This window comes from Lingula anatina, chromosome 2, assembly GCF_051362555.1.
Source record: "Lingula anatina isolate TDL-2025a chromosome 2, LinAna3.0, whole genome shotgun sequence".
Lineage (NCBI taxonomy): Eukaryota > Metazoa > Brachiopoda > Lingulata > Lingulida > Lingulidae > Lingula > Lingula anatina.
The window spans coordinates 45,542,158-45,565,084 of record NC_141768.1 but is presented as its reverse complement, the minus strand read 5'-3'; the positions used below and the strand labels follow the sequence as shown (position 1 = coordinate 45,565,084).

Here is a 22,927-nt window from a genome sequence, read left to right as displayed (position 1 = left end):
TGGGGTATATTGGACCTATTTCAAACTTAGTTCCCGGCCAATCCAAGTCATACAGGAGTCCAGTTGACCTGATGGGCACAGGTGGCTTCATGTACAGGCCCGTAGCCAGCAATTTCAAAAGGGGGTTTCTTTTTCTGAAAAAGTGGATATTTTCCCATAAAAACTTCATGTACCTAGATCAAATTTTACCCAGAGTGGACCTTTTCCCAGCAAAAGGGGCGGTTCTTTCGACCCCCCCTCCCCCCCCTCCCCCCGGATACTGGCCTGATGTATGTTCGTTTTCAGAACATATTTGTTAAACTACATACACTTAAAATAAATAATGAAGATGCATTATTCCGAAAATTTTTTTCTCAACTCTTTCCAATCAGTTCAGTTTGCTTGGCTGTGTATGTTGCCTTGTGACACGTATTTATCAAGGAAGAGCATGCGTCCCTGTCTTAGGGCTCATTCCCATTGAAACTATTGGTCTACGTAGTTCGATCCAATTCTGTGGGGAATCTCGTTGAATGCAATCAGTTTAACAGACTAACACGCCTCCTTCCGGCGTTGAGCAGAAAACAGAAAAGCTGGTGATCACACGAGTACGTTAGAAACAGGAGGAGACATGTTAATCTCTTAAACTAATTGTATTTGTGCGAGAGTCCTCGCGGAGCTGGATTGATCTACCTAGACCCATAGTTTCAATGGGGAATGAGCCCTTAAAGTACAAACCTTATCTTTACTGACCGTGATTGACCGAGTTAGGACACAAATCAGTAGGTTGCATAAGCACGGTGCATGTAGCTGGTTTATGACGAACAAAAATATGAAGATATCTATATCTTGCTGACTATGTTATTAAAACTAATGAAAATTCACAGTTCTTTTCATTCTGACAACTAAATTAGACACCGTAGTGGTTTGCAGCAAATTAGAAATACGAGTAAGACAATGTGTGACAGGCAATGCCCAACTATATATTCCACTAAGTACAGACTTTGAATATTCATAATTAAAGGATATAATTACTTTTCGTACATTATTCAAAGTTGATTTCATAATGGCCATAGTTTTGGCTGTTTGTTTTCAAGTCGATTTGTCTTTTTAATCCAAACTAAAGTACTAACTGTGCAATTATGAAATTACGCATTTTTGGGTTTTTCACGAATGAACACAAATTTAAGCACACTCCAAAGAATAACTGCGGTAAGAAGAAAAACAAAATAATACAAACAACTCACTACAGCTTTGTAAGCAATGACATCCAATAGATAATACTGATACCAGTTCAGACCGTAAGCAGCCTGAGAGTGAAAGTGAAGAGTTCCATTGTGTCGTATAACATACTTAATCCAATACAACAGTTCTTCCTGTCCCGACATTGGGGTGTCTTGTAGAAGTTTAGACATCTTAACCGCGTTTTGCAACTTGGCATATCGTATAAGTGTCATCCTCTTTAAAGGGCACATGGTTATTGACATCGGTAGATAGTTTCATGACTTTATAATAAACTTATCACTCCGCCAGGGCACAAACTTGTACCTACTAAAATGTGGAGTCATCGCAAAGATAGCAGAATGAATAGAAAGGTGTCTACTTGATTTGCAGTTCTCCACCAGCTGCTCACCTTGGAATGGCGGAATACAGATAAAAAATTTGCTCTATCATTGTTTTTTCTTTTTTTTTTTTTTTTGTCAAAGTTTTATCTTGATCGTTCTTCTTTTGTTAAAAAATATCACAAATTGTATGGCAATGACAGAGGTGCTTGAATGTATCATGTAACATTTCAAATTTGACGGTTACCCTAATATGTCTTCGGTTATTCTAGTAATTTTCTTGGTCTTCGTTGGCTTCATTTTAAGAAATGTTTAAATTCTGTGCACTAACTGACACGACAAATGAATAAATGAAAATCCACCGATGTTTAATTGCTAACGTATTATCAACATCTTCATTCTTCTTCATTTTCAATCTATTTACTAATTATGTTAATAATTTATTAGCTCAGTCTCTCTCAAATGAAACTAACAATTTCAACTGCCCCGTTCTGATACAGGTAATGGGCTAACAGTGATGTGCAGACTAAATGATTCATCATTTTAAATGACGTTTTGGCCTCTAAATCTTTTACTTTTCAAGGGCGCAATAATGAAGTCAGGCGTGTTTAGGTTTTTCACGAATGAACAGAACTTTAAGTACTTTCCAAAGAATTACTACTGGAAGAAGGTAAACGAAATAATACAAACATCTCGCTGCAGTTTTGTAAGCAATGACATCCAATAGGTAATACTGATACCAGTTCAGATTGTAAGCAGCATGAGAGTGAAAGTGAAGAGTTCCATTGTGTCTTATTACATACTTAATCCAATACAACAGTTCCTCCTGTCCCGACATTGGGGCGTCTTGTAGAAGTTTAGACATCTTAACCGCGTTCTCTTTATACGATTTGTCACTTAAGACCTTGAGAATAGTACTTTCTAATTCTTCTTCATTTAGGGTACCGAAGCTTATAATTTCACCCATTCTCGCACGTTCCTTCAATTTCCTTGCGTGTTGGTGTTGGTCCCAAAGAAGTGGAATTGCAACCACAGGAACTGCATGGTAGAGGGTCTCCCATGTGCTGCTTACTCCACAGTGGGTGATGAACAGTTTGATGTTAGGATGGGCAAGAAGATCATTCTGTGGCAGCCATTCTACCAGGTGTGTGTTCCTTCCCAAAGACTTAGGAGAAGCACCTTGGTAACGCCAGATGACAGTCTGTGAGAGCTTGGAAAACACTCTGGCCAAAATCTCCGCCTTTTCAATACTGAAAGTCGGCACAAGTGTCCCAAAACTCATCACAATAACTCCATTAGTGGCAGATGTTACAATATTGATGAATTCTTTCGGCAACGTCTTAGGCGGTGTCCAAAGAAGTCCAGAGATGGGTATCACGTGAGGCATGACAGGTCGCGGGAAGTCAAACGCAAAATTGACGTTGGCGGCAATCATCAGAGACACTCGTTCATATGAGTGCTTAGCATGTGGCCAGTTGTTGTTGGGCAGGTACTTGGCCTTCATTTTTTCAATATGATCTATTCTATCGCTGGCCCAACTTTCAATGTCAAGTATCATGTCTGTATTTTGCACTCTTTCCCAAAATGTCATTTTATCAGAGAAGGAGCTGTATATACCAGGCGTATAAGAATTAAACGTGGGCTGTTTGAATATAGTCCAAGTTTCCATAAATCCAAAATTAGAATAAGCGATGGAAGGAATGCCAAGATATTCATTCAAAATAGGACCTGAGCCAACATTGCCAAAGTCAAAGAACAACAGATCAAACTTTTCTTCTTTCAGTCTATTCAATATGTCTTTGCTGCTAAGAAGAACCTCGCAGAGTGTAAAGTCCATCTCATCTATTTGCCTAAGAAATGGCACCACATCTTTCTCGATGTAATGAAGTGAACTGTTCAGGTCCAATTCTCCCCCCTTATTAATTTGTAGTTGAGGCATTTTGTACCTGATCAAGTTGACGCCATCTATATTCCTTTTAGGTGAATAGTGGTGAGAGACCAACATGGTGACGTGAAAGTCGTGGTCCCTCAACATGACAGCGATCTTCTCTAAATTCATGGTCCTCGAGTTATAGATATTTGAAAAAGGAAAAATCAGTATCTTCTGTTTGCCAGCACTACAAGTATGAGCAACATACATCAACAGAAATATCAAACCTAAACGAAAAAAGGACATGTTTAAAAATACCGCACACCCACAGTACCTTGTTAGACGGTTATTCTGATGGGGTATTTTTCCTTTTGTGGAGTTTGCTGAGACGGCTACATGCATGTGTTTTGATACGTGGTATTGGAGAGCCTATATAGATAAAGATAAGGGGCACATGTCAGAAGGGAATCGCTTGTTCACAGCAGGTACCTTTTTCCCATGCTAATTAAACTACATGTAGCAGTCCCCTTCCCCTTTGAAATTTGAAATTTTAAAAATATTTTTTTCATTTAATTTTTACAAACCCCCCCCCCCCCCCCCCCCCCCCCCCCCCCCCCCCCCACCACCACCACCACCACCACGCTCAATGCACTTTTAAAAGTTGGACGTCTTCAGATGGCAATTTTGGACGGCCTGTATCCCCAATCCTTAAAAAAGCCTTGGTTCTGGGTGAAATAATATACTTGAACTTAACTAAATCGCTTTATTACGACTTTAACAATTTATTACTGGTGAAAACTTAGCTGTGATATTTGGCACATATAATGTGCCCTTCTTCTGTACATTTGGCTGTACCTGGGAATTTTGAAAATCTGAGCGTACAATTTTAAAAGGTCTGATTACGCCCCTGAATTTTAGAAAGCACGCTCTTTGTGAAATAACCCGAAGACTTTCATGTGGAAAGCTATAATCTTTAGTGTAATGACGGGAACCTAATTAGGTTTAATAAACTACTATTAAGAGCGCGTCCATGAGAAAGTCAGACAGATCGGTCAGAAGGCGGCAATGTGGGGGTCAGCAGATTTTAATAATTTTTGGTTTGGTAAACCATCAACATAAAAGATATTGTGAGCCACTGGCTTTCTTATTTTGGATCATTGGTTTTAGAGATATGGGGGAAGGTCTTTTATCCGCAATTTTGCCAAAATTTAGCATTTTTTAGCTCTTGAAAAAAAATATTTAAAAAAATCTTGTACATCATAAGGAATTATTTAGGTAAGCCATATGATGGGTTAAGGAAAGACCTTTAAAACCCAGTACAGATTTTTCGAAAGGGCACTGTCATGACCACACAAGGTTGATTCTAATAAGGCATGTTTTCTGTATGCTTGACCCCCTCCCCTTCTTTAAATGCACACTTCTTCTTTTTTGCAGGTTGTATCCATATAATTTTGGTATGTGCTGATAGAAAAGGGTTGAAAAATAAATTTTGTGAAATAAAATCTGTGTTAAACCTTGTAAAATTAGAACTATAACAATTTTAAAAAGGGCCTAAAAACGAATATTTTTATACTACTGAAATGCTAATCTGTTTCTTCAACTAAATTAATAAGTCAAAACCATGTATAGGTTTGTGAAAAGCCCTTAAAATAATCATGTTTGCCCTGCAGACAAACTTATGAAGCAAAAATACATTTTTTAATTTGTTTATGTTGTAGAAACTAAATGTAAAATAACAATGCTAACTCTGTGACCTATTTTCAACATGGCGGGTACTAGGATTATCACCGGAGCAACTGTGGAGCAAAGCACATCGTCTTTACAGTGTTAAAACATAATGCTTTCTTAATTTTATGAAGAACACGCACTAGAGATGCTGTGGTACATCTCAGAAGGATTGGTGTGCACCAGAATATCACAAGAAATGACCATAGCAGCTGGTCGTCCTTAGAATGTTCATTTTTTTGTTGAACCACTTCAGACTGTTGTCAGGCTTGGGTTCCTCAATATATCCAGCTCATCGATTTAGCTCTGGATGTTTGTTGTAAGGTAAGTGATCATATATATATATATATATATATATATATATATATATATATATATATAAACAGACAAAGTCGGTTCTGTCACTATTTCAGGTACTGTATTCTATGTAGTAATAACCTACCCTGTTGTTGGCCAGTGGTGGCATACATATACTAGAATCAGATACACTAAAAACTCAAACCAGTTTAAATTATAAGTTTGAATATTTTTAAGTAATATAAAGAATATTAAGCAGAATTAAAAGATGTACTGGTATATTTCAATTCATAGAATTTTACTTGATGTCTATTTCATGGTAAATATGTCTGCAGAAAAGAATAAACTGTGTATCTAACTTATAAAGTATATTTGTTCATTAAATTCTAGGGCTTTGCTACGTGTGTTATCATAACACAAACAGTTAAGAGACAGCTTGTAGACAGCTTCATTAGAAATTTCTCACCCAGAATCAAAGGTATGTACTAAGTAACACACATTCAGTTTCAAGTTTTGGAATTTTAGGGGATGTTACTTGTGCCAGATTTTTATATTTTAGTTTCATATGCAGATTTATGTGTGTTTACAATGAAGTTGAAGTTAACGACTTAGCTTTATGTGACTTTGTAACACACTGTGCTTCAATTTTCAAGACTTACATATTACACAGAGCACTTCTACAACTAAAAGTACTTTAGTAAAATCAGGAAAACTTTGCGGTCCATTATGTTGTTCATGTTGCTTTGCAAGGGGGCGTGCCAGACAATTAAGCTGATTACAACGACTGAGCCTGAGTGTGATACTCCGCTGAGATAGATTGATCCTGCTACGATAGTTTCTATTTTGAACAAAGTAAGTCTCTGTTGTTGTAAAACATTTATTGATGTTATGTTTATTTTTCAGATTTTACATCCTAGGCCTGGATGTGAACCTTGACCTGGACAATCTTACAGATAATAATAGAAGAGTCACCTAAAATTGCACAGGCAAATTCATCAGATTCAGATGTGAGTACCAACTATGTCTTTCTATCATGAAATTCTGGTAGCTACATCATGCATATTTGATTTCATTTTCAATCATTGTTTTTACTTATGCAATATGTTTGATCAGTATATTATTTAGTCATTGTTTTTATACAGCAATTAACATAAGTTTAAAATATGTTTAATACATTTTCTTTTGACAGCCTGTCCTGCCATCTTCAGGTAGACGCAGTAGTGGATATCCTGGCGAACCTTTATTGGACTTACAGCCACCTTGGGACAATCCCCCATAACAAATGTGCATCTTAGGCTTGGCAATCTCAATCAGTTTTGTAGGAAAGGAGGATTGGCACCATTGGATTGACAAATATTGACAACTGACAGTTCAGTCACACTAAACTATAGTGGCATGTTGCTTCAAGTTACCACACTTATTCTAAGATTGCTGAATTATCATTACTGTCTAAGGAGACACTAGATCTCTCAACCAGAAGAAGAAACTTGGGGATCAATCAGCTATAAGATAAAAATCTCTGGAACACTACCCATCACTGTTGTGTTCAGTATATGGAAAAGATGACCGTGATATTGGAACCTTGGAGATTCATAACTTGATTTCACTCCTGTGAAAAGTTACTGCTTTGTTCTTTTACTGTCCAGTTGATAATATGAAAATAAAGCACTCCTCCTGTCATTGTATGTTGCTGACTATGTTTTAATTTTCTTTATAGAAAAAGAATATAGATTTCAAGATATCACATGTATTTACAAAACCTATGAATCATTTGAAGGGAAAAAGAATGGTGGAAAAATGCAATATGAATCATTTCAAGCCGATTAATTAGTGTTGCACTTGAGAAAACTGATAAAATGAGACAGTCATTCCCTTTTGCCTTTAGAAAAATGCTTTGTGATTTTTTTTATTTTTCTCTCTTGCTCCCTGAAAATAAGGTATAATATTATACACAATGCTGATGACATTGGATATGCACAGTAATAACTCATTAAATGTGTGTGTGTGTGTGGGGGGGGGGGGGGGGGGTTGAATAACTTGTCACTAATAATTTAAATTTATTCAGAAGTTGTATGGTTCTGTTTGAAAATAATATTATCTGAGCAATCCTGTATTACAGATCTCAAAATAAAAAAACCTGCAAAATTGGGCCTCTTGATTATTTTGAGGAATTACGGTAACTGTATTTTGGGACAGAATTGATGGCAGCCATCTTGTATTTATAAAAATTGGATAGATTTGCCTTTATCAAAGCATTGTTTGAATTCCTGGCTGTGAGTCTTTGATTAAATTTGATCATTGGAAGTTATTATCCCAAAATGTACTGATATCTTGATTTCGGTCGTTTGGTTTTCTGCTAAAATTGCTAAAGTTTGAGGCACTTGTTCAATATCTTCTGTTGTGTTTAACACACTTTTAAAATTTTGTATGATGAGACCAATATATGCTCAGGATCCCTATACAATTTTATGGCTGTCAACCCTGCTAAAAGAGAGATATGAATGCTTGAACACTGCTTGGTAGAAAAGTGAGTTTGGGGGGTGGGGTTATAAAAATGGGCGTGGCTCGTTAGTTTGTGGGTTAATCTGAAATTAAGTAACATATTCTCAATGGCAAATGGCTGGTTTAAATAGGTAAATTATCAATTTATTTTAAAAAGTCATCAGTTTTGACATATTTGCTTATGAAGTGACTTTATTGACCGAAGCTGATATATTATAATTATATCCAATGATTTCTTTTGGGATTGTTGCCTTCAGTGTGAATATCTCCTATGTGTGCAACTATATTATGAATTAGGTTGAAATCTGTTGACCCCCACCTTGCCACCCTCTGACTGGTCTTATCATGGACACACACTTAATCTACTTTGGACCTTGTTCAAACCTACTTCGCGTCCTGTCCCAAGCGCACAGTAGTCCAGTTGGTCTGATCCCGGCAAATAAATAAGCATTATGGTAACGTTATAATAACGCTTTGTTTGCTGGGATGGACCCAGTTGGACATATCAGCAGAGAAATGATCGTGTATTAAACAAAAGATATTTATTTATCTGCACATAGCACCATAAAAAATAGATAAGTAAATAAAATAACGGCTAGTGAACTTTTTAAAAAGAACTTTCCAATAAATACAGTTTGTCTTGCTTTTGCTTCTTAACAATTGCCTTGCGCCATCGGTCATCGACGTGTACGTGTACAAAGAGTTTCACATGTCTCATGCAAACCTTATCTTTATCGGTGATTAACCTTACACCTGCACCCGTACAGCTGTAAGTGAGACAAGCAAAGTAACCACTTAACAGTGGGCAACCGTGACTGTAGATTTAAAATGTCTTTTCTCTCGACTGATTTTGCTGTTCTTTGGTTTGTTTTTCTACTATTGAATGTACCTCAAACATGCAACAGCGTTGGCAAAAAGAAGATATTGATCTTTCCTTATACGAATGTTTACAATTCGAGGACCATGAATTTGGAAAAGATTGCTGTCATGTTGAGGGACCACGACTTCCACGTCACCATGTTGGTCTCTCACCACTATGCACCTAAAAGGAATATAGATGGCGTCAACCTAATCAGGTACGAAATGCCTGAACTGCAGATCAATAAGGGAGGAGAAATGGACTTGAATAGGACGCTTTATTACATCGAAAAAGATGCGTTGCCATTCATTAGAGAAATGGATAACTTAGACTACACCCTCTCTGATGTTCTTCTTGGTAGCAAAGACATCTTGAATAGACTGAAAGAAGAAAAGTTTGATCTGTTATTCTTTGACTTTGGCAACGTTGGCTCCGGTCCTATTTTGAATGAATATCTTCGCATTCCTTCCATTGCTTATTCAAATTTTGGGTTTTACGAAGTTTGGTTTGTATTCAAGCAGCCAACAATTTATTCTTATACGCCATACATGCTCAGTGACTTCTCCGATAACATGACATTTTGGGAAAGAGTGCAAAATACCGACATGATGCTGGATATGGAACAATGGAGCAGTGATAGAATAGCTCATATTGAAAAAATGAAAGCAAAGCATCTTCCAAACAACAACTGGCCACATGCTAAGCACTCATATGAACGAGTGTCTCTAATGATTGCCGCCAACGTCAACTTTGCGTTTGACTACCCGCGACCTGTCATGCCCCACGTAATACCAATTTCTGGACTTCTTTGGACACCGCCTAAGCCGTTGCCGAAAGAATTCCACAATATTGTAACTGCTGCCACTAATGGAGTCATTGTAATGAGTTTTGGAACACTTGTGCCGACGTTCAGTATTGAAAAGGCGGAGAATTTTGCCAGAGTATTTTCCAAGCTCTCACAGACTGTTATCTGGCGTTACCGAGGTGTTCCTCCTAAGTCTTTGGGAAGGAACACACACCTGGTAGAATGGCTGCCACAGAATGACCTTCTTGCCCACCCTAACACCAAACTGTTCATCACCCACTGTGGAGTAAGCAGCACGTGGGAGACGCTGTACCATGCAGTTCCTGTGGTTGCAATTCCACTTCTTTGGGATCAACACCATCACGCAAGGAAATTGAAGGAGCGTGCGAAAATGGGTGAAATTATAAGCTTTGGCACCCTGAACGAAGAAGAATTAGAAAGTACTATTCTCAAGGTCCTAAGTGACAAATCGTATAAAGAGAACGCGATTAAGATGTCCAAACTTCTACAAGACACCCCAATGTCGGGACAGGAGGAACTGTTGTATTGGATTAAGTATGTTATACGATACAATGGAACTCTTCACTTTCACTCTCAGGCTGCTTACGGTCTGAACTGGTATCAGTATTATCTAATGGATGTCATTGCTTACAAAGCTGCAGCAAGTTGTTTATATTATTTAGCTTGCTTTTTGCCTTTAGTCATTGTTTGGAAAGTACTTAGATTTGTATTCTTTAGTAAAAAATCCAAAAAGGCGTGAGTTTATCACTAGAGTCTCGAAAAGAAAAAATGAAGGGCAAAAGCAACATCTTGATTATGCAAATTTTACACATGAAGCAGAGGCGATTCTGTTTTCAAAATAAAAATTACTGGAAATTTTATGTATCTATAGGTTTTATATTGCCACAACGTCTCTCTAAGCCTTTACTAATTAAAATAAAGATTTCTGATATGCTTTTATGTCTCAGCTTTAAATAATTGCATCAGCTTTAAATACAAATGCAGTCATTAGTTTATTTTGCATAATTTTACCATCTACTGAATGCCAGCAATGTCAGGTTGGCCAATTTGTCCCGAGGTGGAGCAAACTGCAACGGTTGGGGCAAGTTGGCACCCTATTCTTTAATAACGTAGCAACCCATGCAGAGGGCTTAAATATATTTTCGCGCATTTTATAATATTTTTTAATTAAAATTGATTTAGAGAATCTGCTTTGTACTCCATATGAGGCACATATATTGATGTTTCTATACGTTTCCTTCAATACATGTAGTTTAAAGTTGTTTCGAAAGGCCATACATGTAAGTTGTAACAAGATAAACTTATACACGCCGGTCCAACTTGTCCTGAGCCAAGTATTGATGGTATAATCTTGAAAGCAATGAAAACGAGAAAAAAACTTTCAGAGAGGTCAATTGTCCAAAATAGCAAATTAAATTGTTGACAGCTTTACCTGTTATCGTACTGACGACACCCTGAGCTTCAGAGATAACTTGCCACTAACCTCTTCACTATAGCCTATCTTCATCGTGTCAAGTTACCTCTGACGAAAATAGTTTGACCTAGTTTATATAAGCCAATCGAATCCATGTTTCAAAATTTTTCACCAAAGTTTGGTGAAAACGCTGATTGGTTGACCGTCAATCGGCAGTCCTCGGCTGATTCCGCAAGCTCCATACTAACAACAAAGTTATTGTCGAGTGCGGAGACATCCGAGTAGTTCCGAGTGCATAACCGTACACAAAGAAAGCATGGCGTCTCCTACGAGTGACTACGTAAATTAATGTGTTAAGTTATCTCTTGATTCTTTGCAAAATATGAGTATATCGGAATTGAAACCAGATCAGTTTGAGGCCCTGCATCATTATCTACTGAGGGATGATGTATTTTGCGTGCTGCCCACAGGTTACGGCAAGTCCCTGATATTCAGCCTTTGATCTTTGATTGGTCCGGATTTGAACAAAGCGCGCTTTGACTCGTTCGCGTTCATTGGCTAGATCGTTCAATGAGTCATTGAGTGCGGGCTTTAAATTTGATTGGCGGGCGGCGGGGGCTATTAGATGTGGTCAGAGGTAACTTGACACGATGAAGATAGGCTATAGTGAAGAGGTTAGTGTCAAGTTATCTCTGAAGCTCAGGGTGACTGACGATCGCAAAGATGGGTCCTCTATTGCCCATTGAAATGAGCTCGTTTGCATGCATTTGGATGTCAGAAATCTTATATTTGTATCAATCTCACCACCTGTTAGTAACTTCAAGGAGTTACCGGTAGCATATATTGCCAGAATAGTTGACAGGCAATCAAGTAAGCCCTAATGACTCAATGGACGCCGGACCAAGTGTCAGGGAAGCGCTCTAGGATGCTATTTAGCGTCATCGCAGGCCGTCTTGTCTACAGTTGCCGAGAGAAATATGGTTCGAAAACATGGTCGTGTTACAGGACGCCGATCTAACCATCAGAAACAAGAAATAGGTGCAACCAGGAAGGGCTTGTTAGGTGAAATGTCTAAAGTTGGGTGAGTCAGAAAAAATTCTGGGATAATTATTGAAGAAAAAAGAGGATCCAGTAGGAACCTGAATCGGAAATCAACGCTAATCTAATCTAAAAAAGACAACATGTCGGCCTCAAAAGTGCATACATGCATCCAGAATTGTTCCTCACGGTATACCAGCATTCTGTGGATTCTCTGTCAGGATTCTGTTCAGCCATACCTCACCCCCACAAATGCAGCAAGCACAGGTCGCACTGGCGCTTTGTTGCAGCTAACTGCAGTGCTTAATTCGACATCCCTCCGGCTCAGGTGTGACAACTTCTTCTTCGTCGCCCTCGTAAACGACGTCTGCTTCCTTCCGTTGCCTAGCGCTTGCACCTTTCGGTACTTTGGCCTTCCCCATCCACATCTTTGACTTTCACTTAAAATTCTCTTGCGTTATTGTGGAAATTCAGTTTTTACTTTTCTCTTTCTTTTACCCATATCGACAGCGTGTTATGCTTATACCAACGTTAAAACTAATGAATTGTAATCGCGCGTGCTGCTATTTATATAACACACTTGAGTGGACTGGACGTCAGTTGAAACTGGACGATATTATCAGGTCGTTAATTTTTAATGATACCTAACCTGATAATTCCAGATAGACCGTAACGTAAGCAGGACATTTTACTGTTAATGATGCACAAACTAATAATTGCATATAAGCCGAAATTAGTATGGCATGTACGCAAGACTAGAGCTTGATGTCGATATTCCAGACACTTGGAGTTGACTGCATGTCAGATGGAATGTTAAGATATTATCATAGCAAAATTTCCGACGATCATTGGCAAGCAGAAAAGACAGGGCTAGAGGCCAATGTCACCATCGTAGAGCTAGGTAATCATAAGTTGCCATGTTAAAGGGATAATAACTCTTCGTATGAAATCTACATTTCACAATAAAAACATTGTGAATAACTCATAGAAATATAATATATTCTGTTTTACGACGAAAACAGCAGTTATAGCTATTATTCTGATATCTGAGCTTGTCTTCAGATCACGTGACCTTCATTGATGGCTATACTCTGTTATAATCTCTTAAGAGTTTTTAACAAAAAAACAAACTTTTTAGAAAAAAAACCAGGGACTAACTTTGAATGTAAAAATGGATTCATTAACAATTAGTATGTATGGGAAAATTGTTGTTTACTCCAGGAAAATTAATTTTTTTGGCCAAAACGAAGAGTTATTATCCCTTTAAAGATTTGATTACCATGCGCCACGATGCTAGGCCAGATGGCCCAAGTTGCATAGACCTATACATCTGACGACTGCATAGAGCTGTTGTCGAAGATTGATCGATAGTATGACGGTTGCTTTCACAGGTAAAAAGCAGCGGAATTTTACATTTCACATTTCACATAAATATTTAGTTATATAATCACTTTTCTGTAATGCTACTCCTTGCCCTGGTGCTCCATGAGGTGTTGCCGTGAATTAATTTGATGTTGAAGTTTCGTGAGCGTTAACAAACAACTTGCAATTGGGATCTCAAAATAAGTAAATCACAGATAAGATTAGGAAAAACTCGTAAAAATAAAAAGAAAAACAGTAAAGTTTCTTTAAATGTATACAGATGATTACCCTAAACAGTCGTTATAGTTTTTCACCTATGTTAAAGCTCGGCTTTCACTGAGTTTCACTGAATGAAAATCACTCTTCAGGAGAACAGATAATTATTTTAACGGAGTAATGTTCACTAAAATAATTGCAATTGCGGAGCAAAGGCACACGCGCGCGCGCGCGCGCGCGCACGCGCATACACACTGCCCCACACACCTAGACTAACCAAGGCTCTCCGCGTGCCTGCAACTTGGCGTATCGTATAAGTGCCCTCCTCTTAAAAGGGCACATGGTTCTTGACATCGGCAGATAGTTTCATGACTTTACCCTAGATTACATTTGATATGCGATGCCCGTATAGTATGGTGCACGTATACCCGACTCGGCACCGAATGATCCCAAATGATCCCGGACCACACTATCCGTTTCAAGGTGTGTGTCAGTACGCATTTCACAGTATCATACCCCAGAACAAATTTTGAGATGAGATGCACTACATTCAAACCCCGCTGAGAATCATCTCTATCACATCGCGTACTAGGCAAGAGCGGTGTCGTGACTAATGCTTCGAAGCGTGTACTGACACACACCTTGAAAACGGATAGTGTGGTCCGTTATATCGGGGAATTCAGGATCATTCGGTGCCGGGTCTGGTAGTTGGGTAGGCCTTTATACTGCCCGTAATACCCTTTTTTGCGGCGTCTGAGCGGAGGGAGACAGTGGCCGTGCGAAATCGGATTTAAGGCCACATAATGTAGACATACTCGGCGTAGCCAGTAGCTCCTTACGATTAAAAAAAATGGCACGGACAATTTCATCACACGTCGCCCGTGTAAATGTAATCTAGACTTTTATAGTAAACTTATCACCCCGCCAGGGCACAAGCACCTACTGAAATGTGGAGTATTCGCATAGATAACAGAGTAAATGGAAAAGGTATCGACTTTATTTGCCGTTTTCCTTAAAATGACGGAATGCAGATTAAAGGTCTGCTCACGCTCCTGATTTTTAAGATATCAATTTTTTTTATCAAGGTTAAATCATGACGATTCTACTTTTGATAAAAATATCAAAAATAATATGGCAATGACAGAGGTGCCATATTACATGTACAACATTACATATATGACGTTATCTTTCAAGGTTGCCCTCAAATGTCTTCAGTTATTTTAGCAATCTCCTTGGTCTTCGTTGGATAAATTTTAAGAGAGGTTTAAATTCTGAATAGTAACTGACACGACAAATGAATAAAACATAAATCCGTCGATGTTAAATTTCTTATATATTGTCAACATCTTTATCTTCTTCATTTTCATTCTATTTACTTAATATTTCATTAATTTTATTGGCTTAGGCTCTCTCCAAGGAAACTAACAAGTGCAACTGCCCCGTTCTGATAAAGATAATGAGCAAACAGTGTTGTACAGACTAAATGCTGTATCATTTTAAATGATGTTCTCGCCTCCGAATCTTTTACTTTTCAAGGGTACAATAATGAAGTCAGGCATTTTTAAGTTTTTCACGAATGAACAGAACTTTAAGTGCTTTCCAAAGTATTACTACTGGAAGAAGGTAAAAGAAATAATACAAACAACTCACTACAGCTTTGTAAGCAATGACATCCAATAGATAATATTGATACCAGTTCAGACCGTAAGCAGCCTGAGAGTGAAGTGAAGAGTTCCATTGTGTCGTATTACATACTTAATCCAATACAACAGTTCTTCCTGTCCCGACATTGGGGTGTCTTGTAGAAGTTTAGACATCTTAACCGCGTTCTGCAACTTGGCATATCGTATAAGTGTCATCCTCGTTAAAGGGCACATGGTTATTGACATCGGTAGATAGTTTCATGACTTTATAATAAACTTATCACTCCGCCAGGGCACAAACTTGTACCTACTAAAATGTGGAGTCATCGCAAAGATAGCAGAATGAATAGAAAGGTGTCTACTTGATTTGCAGTTCTCAACCAGCTGCTCACCTTGGAATGGCGGAATACAGATAAAAAATTTGCTCTATCATTTTTTTTTTTTTTTTTTTGTCAAAGTTTTATCTTGGTCGTTCTTCTTTTGTTAAAAAATATCACAAATTGTATGGCAATGACAGAGGTGCTTGAATGTATCATGTAACATTTCAAATTTGACGGTTACCCTAATATGTCTTCGGTTATTCTAGTAATTTTCTTGGTCTTCGTTGGCTTCATTTTAAGAAATGTTTAAATTCTGTGCACTAACTGACACGACAAATGAATAAATGAAAATCCACCGATGTTTAATTGCTAACGTATTATCAACATCTTCATTCTTCTCATTTTCAATCTATTTACTAATTATGTTAATAATTTATTAGCTCAGTCTCTCTCAAATGAAACTAACAAGTTCAACTGCCCCGTTCTGATACAGGTAATGGGCTAACAGTGATGTGCAGACTAAATGATTCATCATTTTAAATGACGTTTTGGCCTCTAAATCTTTTACTTTTCAAGGGCGCAATAATGAAGTCAGGCGTGTTTAGGTTTTTCACGAATGAACAGAACTTTAAGTGCTTTCCAAAGAATTACTACTGGAAGAAGGTAAACGAAATAATGCAAACATCTCGCCGCAGCTTTGTAAGCAATGACATCCAATAGATAATACTGACACCAGTTCAGATTGTAGGCAGCATGAGAGTGGAAGTGAAGAGTTCCATTGTGTCGTATTACATACTTAATCCAATACAACAGTTCCTCCTGTCCCGACATTGGGGTGTCTTGTAGAAGTTTAGACATCTTAACCGCGTTCTCTTTATACGATTTATCACTTAGGACCTTGAGAATAGCGCTTTCTAAATTTGTTCGTTCAGGGTGCCAAAGTGTATAATTTCACCCATTTTTGCGCGCCCCTTCAATTTCCTTGCGTGGACATGTTGATCCCAAAGAAGTGGAATTGCAACCACGGGAACTGCATGGTACAGCGTCTCCCAAGTGCTGCTTACTCCACAGTGGGTGATGAACAGTTTGGTGTTAGGATGGGCAAGAAGATCATTCTGTGGCAGCCATTCTACCAGGTGTGTGTTACTTCCCAGAGACTTAGGAGGAACACCTTGGTAACGCCAGATAACAGTCTGTGAGAGTTTGGAAAACACTTTGGCAAAAATCTCTGCCTTTTCAATACTGAACGTCGGCACAACTGTGCCAAAACTCATAACAATAACTCCATTAGTGGCAGCAGATACAATATTCTCAAAGTCTTTTGATAACGGCTTAGGCGGTGTCCAAAGAAGTCCAGAAATTGGTATCACATGGGGCATGACAGGTCGCGGGTAGTCAAATGCAAAGTTGACGTTGGCGGCAATCATTAGAGACACTCGTTCAAATGAGTGCTTTGCATGTGGCCAGTTGTTGTTTGGCAGGTACTTGGCCTTCATTTTTTCAATATGATCTATTCTATCGCTGGCCCATTTTCCATACCCAGAAGGATATCAGTGTTTTGCACTCTTTCCCAAAATGTCATATTATCGGAAAATGGGCTGAAAACGCCTGCTGTAAAAGAATAAAACGTCGGTTGTTTGAATATAGTCCAAGTTTCCATAAATCCCCAATTTGAATACGAAATGGATGGAATGCCAAGGTATTCATTTATAATTGGCCCTGAGCCAACGTTGGCAAAGTCGAAGAATAATAGATCAAACTTTTCGTCTCTTAGCCTGTCCAATAGGTTATTGCTACTAAGAAGAACCTCGCAGAGTGTAAAATCCATCTCATCTATTTGCCTAAGAAATGGCATTACATCTTTCTCGATGTAATGAAGTGATCTATTCAGGTCTAATTCTCCTCCCTTATTGATTTGTAGTTCAGGCATTTTGTACCTGATCAAGTTGACGCCATCTATATTCCTTTTAGGTGCATAGTGGTGAGAGACCAACATGGTGACGTGAAAGTCGTGGTCCCTCAACATGACAGCGATCTTCTCTAAATTCATGGTCCTCGAGTTATAGATATTTGAAAAAGGAAAAATCAGTATCTTCTGTTTGCCAGCGCTACTACAAGAGTGACCAACAAACAGCAATAGAAATGCCAAACCTACACGAAAAAAGGGCATGTTTGAAAATACCGCACACCCACAATACCTTGATAGACGGTTATTCCGATGGGGTATTCTTCCTTTTGTGGAGTGTGCTGAGACGGCTACATGCATGTGTTTTAATGCGTGGTATTGGAGAGCCTGTATAGATAAAGATAAGGGGCCCATGTCATAAAAGGAACTGCTTGTTCACAAACAGATACTTTTTTTCACGCTAACTTTGGAATGCGAACTCTTTGTGAAATAATATCAAGATTTGCATGTTGAAAGCCATAAGCTTAAGTGGGAATGACTGGAACCTAATTAGGTTTTATAAACGACTATTAATCCACATGGACCTATTTCAAACCTATTTCCCGTCCATACCCAAGCACACAGGAGTCCATTTGGCTCCCGGCAAACACAGAAGGTTTATAACGTTTTGGGGGTTATGTAAAAGTTATGGTAACGTTATAATGACTTGCTGTGTTTGCTGGGATGGATTTTATTACAAGAGTCTCAAAAGGAAGCAATGAAGGACAAAAGCAACATCTTGATTATACACATTTTCCACTTGAAGCAGAAACGATACCATTTTCAAAATAAAAATTACTCGAAATTTCATTTACCTATAGGTATAGTATTGCCACAACGTCCCTCGTAGCCTTTTCTAATTAAAATAAAGATTTCTGATATGCTTTTATGTCTCAGCTTTAAATAATTGCATCAGCTTTGAATACAAATGCTGTCGTTCGTTATTTCCCAAAAATTTACCATCTTCTACCGAATGTCAGCAATGTCAGGTTGGCCAATTTTTCCCGAGATGGAGCAAACTGCCTCAATTGGGGCAAGTTGGCATCCTATTCTTTAAAAACGTAGTAATCCTTGTGGAGGACAGAAACATATTTAACGCATTTACTCATATTTTTTAATTAATATTAATTTTGAGAGTCTGCTTTGTACTCCATATGAGGCACATATATTGTTTCTAAACGTTTCCTTCAAGAGTTTGAAGTTGTTTCGAAAAACCATAACAAGTTTAACTTATACAGGGTCCAACTGACCCTGAGCCAAGAGCACGTTTTGTTTTAAGGGAGAGAAGTAGGTTGGAGATTTTATCTTAAAATAAAGCTTTTAGCTTTTTCATTCCTGTTACATTAATTTAATTATCTTTAAAACATCTAATTATGCTTGAAAAGTAATGTTAGTAATCAACAGCTACGAGTGAAGGAGCGGGGAGTGTTTTGTAGATTAACTCGAGTTGATTGACATGACCTCGTTGTACTCAACTGCAGAATGTAATGTAAACGGGGAAGAACGATGTAAGAGGTTGAACGGAGAGGAATAAATTGTAGATAGGGTATTTAGGAAGTGATGATAAAGGCCATGAAGGAACATGAAAGTTGTTTGATTGTTCCCTCGCATAATCAGTAATACCATCGTCACAGTTCATCGTCACAGCTCCAAGTTCATCGTGTGACGAGATGTGGGGAGTTTGGGGACAAAAACATCATTTTCAGTTGCCTGATTTTCTAAGGCACCTGGGCAGCTATAACCATGCTTTAAATGGTATTATAACACTTGAACAAAGTACTACAAAAGGGTTCCTGGGATTTTTCTTTGAAGACTTATTTTTTAATTTAGCCATAAAAACGTGAAATTACATCAAACTATTAAGGAATTTTCACTTTCAAAGTAAATAAAATGGAAAAAAGAAGATCAATTAAAAATTAAAAACAAAACACTTGTAGTGCATACTTTTCTTAATAAGCGTGGTGAATTTGGTCTCCCTCAGGTGTACAGGTAGACAGGTAGACAAACTAAAAATTGCAGATAAACCGAAATTAGTATGGCATGTAAGCAAGACAAGAGCTTGATGTCGATATTGCTGACACTTGAGTTGACTGTGTGCCAGGTGGAATGTTAAGATATTATCATATTTTAATAATTTAAATTGCCAATTTAAATAACTAAATAATTTAAAATTTTTCCGACGATCATTGGTTGTAATAATAAAGACAAGGCTAGAGGCCAATGTCACCATCGTAGAGCCAGGTAATCATAAGTTGCCATGTTAAAGATTTGATTAACATGCGCATCGTACGGATTAAAGGCCATGTAATGTAGACATATTCGGCGTAGCCCGTAGCTCCTTACTATTAAAAATAATGGTACGGACAATTTCATCGCACGGCGCCCGTCTTCGGTTATTTTAGTAATTTCCTTGGTCGTCGTTGGATTCCTTTTAAGAAACGTATAAATTCTGTAAAGTAACTGACACGACAAATGAATAAAACATAAATCCGTCGATGTTTAATTTCTTATATATTGTCAATATATTTATTCTTCTTCATTTTTTAATCTATTTACTTATTATTTCATTTGTTTTATTGGCTCAGGCTCTTTCAAAGGAAACTAACAAGTTCAACTGCCTCGTTCTGATACAGGTAATGAGCTAACAGTGTACAGACTAAATGGTTCATCATTTTAAATGACGTTTTGGCCTCTAAATCTTTTACTTTTCAAGGGCGCAATAATGAAGTCAGGCGTGTTTAGGTTTTTCACGAATGAACAGAACTTTAAGTACTTTCCAAAGAATTACTACTGGAAGAAGGTAAACGAAATAATACAAACATCTCGCTGCAGTTTTGTAAGCAATAACATCCAATAGGTAATACTGATACCAGTTCAGATTGTAAGCAGCATGAGAGTGAAAGTGAAGAGTTCCATTGTGTCTTATTACATACTTAATCCAATACAACAGTTCCTCCTGTCCCGACATTGGGGTGTCTTGCAGAAGTTTAGACATCTTAACCGCGTTCTTTTTATACGATTTATCACTTAGGACCTTGAGTATAGTGCTTTCTAATTCTTCTGCGTTCAGGGTGCCAAACTTTATAATTTCACCCATTCTCGCGCGCTCCTTCAATTTCCTTGCGTGAACGTGTTGATCCCAAAGAAGTGGAATTGCAACCACGGGAACTGCATGGTACAGCGTCTCCCATGTGCTGCTTACTCCACAGTGAGTGATGAACAGTTTGGTGTTAGGGTGGGCAAGAAGATCATTCTGTGGCAGCCATTCTACCAGGTGTGTGTTGCTTCCCAGAGACTTAGGAGGAACACCTTGGTAACGCCAGATAACAGTTTGCGAGAGTTTAGAAAACACTTTGGCCAAAATCTCCGCCTTTTCAGTATTGAATGTCGGCACAAATGTCCCAAAACTCATAACAATGACTCCATTAGTAGCAGCAGATACAATATTGTCAAAGTCACTTGATAACGGCTTAGGCGGTGTCCAAAGAAGTCCAGAAATTGGTATCACATGGGGCATGACGGGTCGCGGATAGTCAAATGCAAAGTTAACGTTGGCTGCAATCATTAGAGACACTCGTTCAAATGAGTGCTTAGCATGTGGCCAGTTGTTGTTTGGCAGGTACTTGGCCTTCATTTTTTCAATATGATCTATTCTATCGCTGGCCCAACTTTCAATGTCAAGTATCATGTCTGTATTTTGCACTCTTTCCCAAAATGTCATGTTATCGGAGAAGGAGCTGTATATGCCAGGCGTATAAGAAAAAAACGTTGGCTGTTTGAATATAGTCCAAGTTTCCATAAATCCAAAATTAGAATAAGCAATGGAAGGAATGCCAAGATATTCATTCAAAATAGGACCTGAGCCAACATTGCCAAAGTCAAAGAAAAACAGATCAAACTCTTCTTCTTCCAGTCTATTCAAAATGTCTTTGCTACTAAGAAGAACCTCGCAAAGTGCAAAATCCATCTCATCTATTTGCCTAAAAAATGGCATCACATCTTTCTCGATGTAATAAAGTGATCTACTCAGGTCCAATACTCCTCCCTTATTGATTTGTAGTTCAGGCATTTTGTACCTGATCAAGTTGACGCCATCTATATTCCTTTTAGGTGCATAGTGGTGAGAGACCAACATGGTGACGTGAAAGTCGTGGTCCCTCAACATGACAGCTATCTTCTCTAAATTTATAGACATTTGAAAAAGGAAAGATCAGTATCTTCTGTTTGCCAGCGCTACTACAAGTGTGAGCAACATACATCAACAGAAATACCAAACCCACACGTAAAAAGGCCATGTTTTAAAATACCGTACACCCACAGTGCCTTGTTAAGACTGTTATTCTGTTGGGTATTCTTTCTTTCGTAGTGTGTCTAGACAGCTAAATGCATGTGTTTTGATCCGTGGCACTGGAGAGCCTATATATAGATAAAGACAATAGGAGCATGTCAGAAAGGAAGTGCTTGTTCACAAACAGGTACTTTTTTTCGCGTACTACATGTGTAACTGTAGAAAGCGAATTCTTTGTGAAATGATCTGAAGATTTGCACATTAAAAGCCATAATCTTAAAGGTACATAGGGGCCTAAGTGTATGAACATAGCATCGGTGAAGCGTGGATTCCCAGTAACACAGGGCTTATAAACCACTACTGCTATTTTCTTATACTCAAATAAAGTCGACGTGCCTAGGGATAAACTGAACTGAATATATCACTCGATCAGCCATAAAACAGCTTTAGACTGCTCCTTTTGCTCAGAAATTTAACTTACTTATGTGACCTACTTTTTTGCCCCTTGTATATAGGTTTTTTGGTTATATAGGCTCCGACCTGCATTACGGAACGACCCTGGATTATGGAACAAAACCTGAAGTTTGCCCTTTTTACCCAGCATGCAGAGCGTAAACAATCCCTGTTTCCACTTAAGTTTCAAGTGTCTGCCACAATGATTAAATGTATCAAACACGAAATGCAGACACTCTATGAGTGTTAGCGTTTGAAAGTTCGTTGCTCCCAAATTTGATAACAATATTAATGAACTAACGTTTATTCCAGCAGGTTTTTAAGTCATTTACCGTCCGCTTTTGTCTGCATATGTTACTGTCAGTGTCTAATCTCGATTTCTAACATTTTCATATCGGTTACGAGTAGATACATTGAGCGCTGTGGACGTAAACACGTCCCTCTTTCTAATTCTATACTAATAGAAGTATTGTAATGTGTTTAGTCTCTTAAATTGTTTGTGTTTCTTGTTCTCGTTGAATTGAAATCATTTTCAAAGCATCCACTTTCAAGAGTAACATGATGAAATATTCCAAGATCTCATAAAATGGCTTGAATGTTTGGCAACGCTGTGGGTGCTTTCTGTGCACTG

The 22,927-nt window shown here is 38.1% G+C and overlaps 4 protein-coding genes and 1 long non-coding RNA gene across 6 annotated transcripts; 2 read left to right on the top strand and 3 right to left on the bottom strand.

Annotated features, from left to right (window-relative positions):
• Positions 1-2,136: 2,136 nt before the first annotated feature.
• On the bottom strand, positions 2,137-3,597 carry LOC106169931 (UDP-glucuronosyltransferase 2B10). Its single transcript, XM_013549601.2, has one exon. The coding sequence runs from the start codon at positions 3,595-3,597 to the stop codon at positions 2,137-2,139; it is 1,461 nt and encodes a 486-aa protein (XP_013405055.2).
• A 1,071-nt stretch (positions 3,598-4,668) lies between these two features.
• Positions 4,669-7,115, top strand: LOC106167439 (uncharacterized). Its single transcript, XR_015333241.1, has 4 exons — positions 4,669-5,457; positions 5,821-5,908; positions 6,334-6,437; positions 6,620-7,115. It is a non-coding gene; the product is annotated as an uncharacterized LOC106167439 (long non-coding RNA).
• Positions 7,116-8,720: 1,605 nt separating this feature from the next.
• LOC106169930 (UDP-glucuronosyltransferase 2B10-like) lies at positions 8,721-10,553 on the top strand. Its single transcript, XM_013549600.2, has one exon. The coding sequence runs from the start codon at positions 8,761-8,763 to the stop codon at positions 10,354-10,356; it is 1,596 nt and encodes a 531-aa protein (XP_013405054.2). The 5' UTR covers positions 8,721-8,760; the 3' UTR covers positions 10,357-10,553.
• Positions 10,554-15,852: 5,299 nt separating this feature from the next.
• LOC147763753 (UDP-glucuronosyltransferase 2B15-like) lies at positions 15,853-18,025 on the bottom strand. The gene is given in 2 exon segments (XM_087003399.1): positions 15,853-16,528; positions 16,531-18,025. Coding segments are annotated over 2 exon segments (903 nt in total). The 5' UTR covers positions 17,107-18,025; the 3' UTR covers positions 15,853-16,201.
• A 2,030-nt stretch (positions 18,026-20,055) lies between these two features.
• LOC106169941 (UDP-glucuronosyltransferase 2B10-like) lies at positions 20,056-22,554 on the bottom strand. 2 transcript variants are annotated; one of them, XM_013549611.2, is made up of 2 exons: positions 22,325-22,554; positions 20,056-21,971 (listed from the first exon to the last, which is right to left on the bottom strand). In XM_013549611.2, the coding sequence occupies exon 2, from the start codon at positions 21,748-21,750 to the stop codon at positions 20,284-20,286; it is 1,467 nt and encodes a 488-aa protein (XP_013405065.2). In that variant the 5' UTR covers positions 21,751-21,971; positions 22,325-22,554; the 3' UTR covers positions 20,056-20,283. The 2 variants fall into 2 exon arrangements, with proteins under 2 accessions (XP_013405065.2, XP_013405066.2); XM_013549612.2 differs by having other exon boundaries at positions 22,338-22,554.
• Between the last annotated feature and the right edge of the window lie 373 nt (positions 22,555-22,927).